The sequence below is a fragment of the Humulus lupulus genome, chromosome 3 (assembly GCF_963169125.1).
Source record: "Humulus lupulus chromosome 3, drHumLupu1.1, whole genome shotgun sequence".
Taxonomy (NCBI): Eukaryota; Viridiplantae; Streptophyta; class Magnoliopsida; order Rosales; family Cannabaceae; genus Humulus; species Humulus lupulus.
Window position 1 is genome coordinate 26,167,921 of NC_084795.1, and position 7,146 is coordinate 26,175,066.

Sequence of the window (7,146 nt, forward strand, 5' to 3'; positions counted from 1 at the left end):
ATATATATATATATATACTTAATCAAAGCAAAAAAAAAAATTCCCAATTGTTGTATACGAATATATATATATCAGACAGAAAGGCAGTATATATATCACAGTATATACATATGTGTCTTGTTATATATAAAGAAAAAAAATAAAAAGATAGTGGGTCTTACGATATGAGAAAGAAAATGATTGTACGTGCTCTGTCAAAAAATGGCAGCACTAGCTTCCCCTCACTTTATCTCTATGAAGTTATTAAATGAACTCAAATATATAATTAATAATCAAATAATATATAATAAAAATATCTTGAATTCGAAACCAAATTTAAATTCAAACTTTAAAATATTTATATTATTTGACAAATTCAAAACATAAAACAGTCAGATTTTATCTCAAAATTTTAAATTCAAATTTAAAAAAAATAAAATAAAATTTGAATTTTAAAATAATGATATTACCTGATATAAAATTTTAAATTATTCCCCATAAATTTTAGAATAATCAATTAAAATATCAGTTAAACAATTCTTTTATTTTATAAAATATAATAAGAGAATTTTAAAACTCAATTTATCACAAAACGTGATAAAATTTTAAAACCAAAATGGTACAAAATCCCAAGTGAGCTCACAAAAATCAATTCAAATGATGAAATATCATTCTGAAATTTCAAAGAGGTCATTAACCTCACAAAATCTCAAAAATGGTAATTTTACCTCAAAATTAAAAGTGCACTAAAATTCAAAGCCATAGTAAATGGTATTCCAAAAAGAGGTCATTCACTTCTTAACTTTCAAAGCATCACAAACAAACACCGGAACTACGTTTGACTTGATTCCTAAAAAATGATACGTAGGCAACTTAGTTGCTAAGACTAAGTGCAGTCGCCGATACCGCAAAATGGTATAAAAACACAAATCTCAAAATTCCATAAAAGGTCATCCACCTAGGAATTTTTCCAAATTTTCAAATGGCAAAGAATTCTTGAAAATTGTCATATACCGGAATTCTTATATTCAAATTCTAAAATATCTCAATTTGAACTACGTTGGGCTTGATTCCTCTAAAGGATACATAGGCAACTTAGTCATTAAAACTAAGTGCAGTCACATGAACTAGAAATCCCCAAAATTCTCAGTTATCAAACACAGCATTCAAAATTCCATAAAAGGTCATTCACCTCGGAATTTTTCATAACTTCCAAAACATTAAATGATTCCATGATATGGTCATCTACCGGAATTTCATAAATTTCTAAAAAAATACCATGAATTCCTATGAATGGTCATTTACCGGAATTCCTCCGCTCATTTCCCAAAAAATCTAACTAGAACTACAAGTGGCTTGATCCTTCATAAAGAAGGTATGTAGGCAGCTCAGTCAATCAAATTTACTGAGTGCAGTCGCAATTCCAAATTCCTCAAAATTTTCCCAAAATTATACATGTACTTAATATCATCATAATTGGAATAAAAAAGTTTTCATTTAAATAAAAATGGTAGTAATTAAGAGGTTATTTTTATAATCTTGGATGGGTCGAACTTAAATTAATAAACTCTTATGCTATAAAATTGGCATAGGTGAAATTGTGTTTGGCATTAATTTTAATATATTAAATTTGAAATTTTTGTCTAACATAATTTTTGGCACACCCAGTGGGACCCATTCTCCTTTTCATCTCTAACTATGATGACTATTCTTGAACTTTAAAATTTTGGTGCTAATTTTGTTTACCCTTTTCAGGAAAAAAATGGCACCACAAGTGACAATTTACTTCCACAAGTTACCAAAGACCTCTTCTAACCAAGGAGAGAAAAAGAATCGCTTCCTGTCGGCATTCTCTATTGATCGGGTACCCATTTCATGTAGTGTGCCCAAACCTGTAGAGGATGTGAAGAAAGCTACACCAGCTAGAAAGGCTGGAAAAGGACAAGTTGTGAAAGATGTCTCTAAGACTCAGCAAGCCTTCAGAGGTAAAGCTGCGAAAGGCTTTAAAAAGAGGCAAACCCGGTCAATGAAGAGGTCAATTTCAAAGGCTGTTAAGGCAGAAGGGAAGCCAACAACGAATGGTTGTCCCATAACTACCCAGAGGGAATGGGGCCAGCAATGTATCATGATTGGTTCTATCCCAATTTTCTTGCCCACTCTTGCTTCAGTGATGGTTATTTCCACAAAGGAAACCGAAGCAACACCAGCGTCTCAAACTCTGAGAGGCAGGAAGGCAACGAGAGGCAGGAAGGGGAGAACAACATCACCCTCACCAAATCCTCTTGAAACACGAGAATTGATAAGGGATATGCCGATCAAGCCCACGATCGTGATACCTGTCAACCGCCAAAGCCAACAAGGGGCATCTATTGAGAACAACGAACACCCTTTATTACGTCTAAGACTAGATGAGGGGTGTATGACGCCTTTCGCCCTCTCAAAGAAGGCTAGAAGTGACAATGTACGGGTTCCCAAAGCAAACCCTAATCCGTTCCTAAAAGAACATGGTGAATGGATGTTCCTTCAGGGATATCGACCAACAAGAATCACTTCAAATGTCGAGCCTACATCCTATACGGGACTTGTAACTCGATTGAGAGCCCGTGCCATGCGTTCAATTCCCGTTCAGGAATCGGCGAACCCCCTTGTTCAAGAAGTTTAGGAAGAGAGGAGTTGCACATCTGAACACTCTCTAGAAGACACTCCCTTTGTCGAATAGAGTAAGGGGGTGTCCGGTGACCGCATTACTCAGTTTGAAGCACTAACCATTGGCAATGTAAAAATATGCCAGTATTAGTAACTGGGGCAATCAGTAGTGAAGAAAAGATCCTGGAACTTCAAAGACTACTGGCCGAGAGGGATGAAGAAGTAGCCCGACTCTCAACGCAATTAGCTCATCAAACTAACGTGAGACAAAAAGAGAGTGAGATTGGGCAAAATTCCTCGTCTTCAGCACCTCCCGTAGGCAATACACAACCATTACCGTCTGGTGTGCAACCACCACTAGCCGGTGTTCAACCTCAACAAGATCTAAAGGCTCTTATCATGGAGAGTATTCGAGAATACCAGGCTGCAACAAGTATGCCGATTATGGGATATCATAAGCCATACCCGGCTTACTATGACCAAATCCCGTTTCCACCAAACTATGTCAGACAAAAGTTCGAAAAGTTTGATGGAATTAACGGTTCTCCCCATGAGCATTTGGCATTTTTTACTTCTGCATGTGGTGAATCTGCCCAATCAGATGCACTGTTGATTAGACAATTCGTGCAATCGCTAAAAGAGGCAGCGTTCACCTGGTACACTCAATTGCCCCTAGGATCCATAAATACCTGGGACGACATGCAAAAAGCCTTTCTGGCACAGTTTGTGAGTTCAAAAAAGACCATAAGCATCCATGACCTGGTGGAAATGAAGCAACGAGCCAGTGAAAATGCTAATGAATTCATAACGAGATGGAGAAATCTTAACCTCCAATGTCCGGAAAGGTTATCAGAACAAGTTGCAGTTTCAATGTGTGCCAAAAACCTTAACCCTGAGGTGGCAACCTTCGTGGGCACAGCAGAGCCCAAAACTTTCAATGAGCTTGTCTCGAAGGCATGTAACATTGATATACAAATTGCTCGGCAAAAGGGTGGCAAACCCTTACCGATATTTGAAAACAGAAAGCCATTAAAGAAGGGAGAATCAATGGCCACTTTTATCAATACCAGCAACAATAAAGATAAAGGGAAGGCGCGAGAGCCGCAAAAGAAATTAACTCTCAAAGAAAGGAAAGAAGTCAAATATTCATTTGACGATGATGACGTTGACCAAATTTTCGACGAGTTATTAAAGGCTAAAGCAATAAGACTTTCTGAGCCTAAACGACCCAACGAGGTTGATATGAAAAATGACCCAAATCATTGCCGGTATCATCGAATTGTGAGCCATCCACTGACAGATTGCTACATCCTCAAAAAGATTATCGAAGGCATGATCAAGAGAAAATAAATTGAAATTGACTCTTCTCTTGGAAAAGCGACGACAAATACGACTTCCTTAATGGATAATGACCAAATACCAAACGATCCCACACAAAAGGACGTAATTTCTGTGGCATTTGAAGTTGATAAGGAAGTTACAATAGTTTAAGCTCACGCAGACATGCCGAAGCTAGGAAATCCAGATATTCCTACTTTGTATGAGCTCATGACAGATCCCAATTTAGAAATTTGGGATGATTGGTATGACAGTGAAGAGGATTCGAAAAGTACATGAAAGACATGTACTCGAAGAAAATCTACAAAAATTAAAAGTCCATCTCAGAAACCATCTGGAAACTATGGAGTCAAATTCTGGAGTACACCAGAAATAAAGAATCACAAGAATAAGAGAAGGACTAGAAAGCAAAAAATTGCTTTTAAAAGGAATGAACTGGAACAACCAATACGAAATCTAGTAACTCTGGAGGAGTTTTTACCAAAAGAGTTACGTGAAAAGGCGATTGTTGGTGACGACAGTGTGTCAGATTGCTGCAAGACTTTACTGGCAGAAGAAGGTCCTGAATCTACCTTGTCCGAAAGTGAAAAAGAGGTAGATGAAATTACCTTGCAAGATATGCGGCGGAAAATTGTTGCAAAGAAGGAAAAAGAAGCGAAAAAGCTTGAAAAGGCTAAACAAGACCTTCAAAAGCCTTCATCTTCGACCAACAAAGAATTCGCTAATGACGGTTGAAGAGACAAAAGCAATGGTGAAAATGAAATGACGCGAGAAAAGTATGATATATTGGCTCATCTAAAGCGCATCCCTGCTCTCTTGAGCGCTTATGATGCACTGCAAATGTCTCCTGAGCATAGAAATGCACTTGTTGTTGCATTAACAACTCCTGAATTTTATACGGAGAAGATAGAGCCAATAAAACCTACATCACTCGAGATGCATAACCTTTGATGATAAAGACCGTCAGTTGGGAGCCGCCTTGCATAATTGGCCTCTCTACGTGACGGGTATGGTTGCTAATGTTCACGTGAGCCGCATCATGTTGGATTGTGGATCAGCTGTGAATGTACTCCCCTTAAAAACCTTGAGAGATGTTGGTTTACACCCACGTCAATTGTCTCCTTCATCATTGACAATTCAAGGTTTTAACCAAGTTGGAGAAAAAGTAAGGGGAAGTATCACATTGAAAGTTGAAATAGGCGAACTTAATTCTGAAGCCTTATTTCATGTCATTGATTTAGACACATCCTATAATGTGTTGTTAGGGCGACCTTGGCTTCATGAATATGGGGTCATTCCTTCAACACTTCACCAATGCTTTAAATTTTTCAAGGAAGGCAAAGTCAGAAGTGTCAATGCAGACCCAAATCCCTTTTACGGGGAACAGGTGAATTACACTGATGCAAAATTTTACAAGTCGACTAATGTCACGATTTTGAAAGAGAAACTTGAGGAGGGAAAATGTCATGAAAGCTCAACCTCACAGAAATCCCTGCGAGTTAAGTAACTATCCCTTGTGAAATCTCCTCAGCCTAAAGAGGAGGACTTGAAGGTATCTAATCAAAAGCGAACCTTCAAGTACATCCCTAAAAGTCAACGAGGAGTGGGGCAAAAAGCTTTGACGCCGATTGAAGATTCGATGATAGCCCTTATGACGAGCTTTACTTTACCGCTAAGGAAAATTGATCAGTCACTACCCAAAGGTAAAATGCAAATTTCAATTACTTTTGGTGAAAATAGCAGGAAAAATAAAAGGGTTGTTAATCTTAATAAAAAAGCTTCAACTTCTGTAACTCTGAAAGCCTTCAAAGTGGAAAAGAAAAAGTTTCATGTCAAGAAGCAAAAAGGAATCACAATCCATCAAAATAATGATTGTTTAAAAGCTTCTTTTGAACCAGATGAGTTAACAGAAGAGGAACAAAAAAAATTTCGCAATGACGATGTACCCACACCTTCCCCTCAGGTGTTGGTGTTTGACAGACTTGAAGCAAGCACATCTACCCCACGAGTGTCAGCATTCGAAAGGCTTATTTTCCCAAGTGCTCCACAGCCAAAGGGAACAAAAAAGCAAAAGCAGTGGGTGCCAAAACAAAAGAAACCCTTGATAATTACTATTCTTCAGGGGCATGAAACACAAGAAGATGAAGAAAATATTACTCAAGTCAATTACCTCTCTTTAGAAGAAAGTTTGACCATAGAAGATGAAGGCTCGAGCTCAAACCCTTCGGAAGATTTTATAGACATTTTTCAACCAGCACCTCAAGAATTCGAAGACGGAGGACAAGCAACAGTGGATGATTTAATAGAGATCAACCTTGGGACCGAGGATGATCCAAAGCCTGTATTTGTTAGTGCTTTATTAACCGAAGAAGAATTACCACAGTACAAACAAGTCCTTCGTGAAAACAAAGATGTATTTGCTTGGGGATATCAAGACATGCCAGGATTGGATCCAAAGGTGGCCGTACATATTTACTCTCACATCCTGTGACTTTAGTGTCAAAAGCTGACCCCTAAAGATATATTCTATCAAAGCCCATGTTGTCTGGACGACTGGCCAAATGGCCTATGATTTTGTCAAAATTTGAAATCAACTTTGTCCCACAAAAAGCAATAAAAGGGCAAGCATTGGCAGATTTTCTGGCAGCACACCCAATTCCAGACGATGTGGAGTTGCGAGAAGATCTTCCAGACGAAGAAGTTTTCACGGTTGATACTTCATCATGGCAATTATACTTTGATGGGGCAGCAAAAAATAGTGGAGCAGGTGCTGGAATTGTCTTTGTGACACCATCAGGAGGGCTGATACCTTACTCTTTCCATATTCTAGCTATATGCACCAATAATGTAGCAGAATACGAAGCGTTAGTTATCGACCTCGAAGTTGCACTCGAAATGAAAATACAATCATTGGAAGTATTTGGCGATTCTCTCTTGGTCATTAAACAAATGAGTGGTGAATTTGCAGTCAAGCACGATAATTTAATCCCTTACCATGAGAAGGCTAAATATTTGCTTGGTCAATTTCAAGATATAACTCTAAACCATATCCCTAGATCAAAAAATGGTAAAGCTGATGCGTTAGCTAATTTAGTTGCTTTGCTAACACTTCCTGAAGAAAGGGATATCCAAATTACCATAGGGGGAGCGCTATGTACTATCCCAATCCACGGAAAGAGTTGA

The 7,146-nt window shown here is 38.0% G+C and overlaps 1 protein-coding gene across 1 annotated transcript; it reads left to right on the forward strand.

Moving 5' to 3' along the window:
• Window positions 1-6,501: 6,501 nt before the first annotated feature.
• On the forward strand, window positions 6,502-7,146 carry LOC133823818 (uncharacterized). Its single transcript, XM_062256667.1, has one exon. The coding sequence runs from the start codon at window positions 6,502-6,504 to the stop codon at window positions 7,144-7,146; it is 645 nt and encodes a 214-aa protein (XP_062112651.1).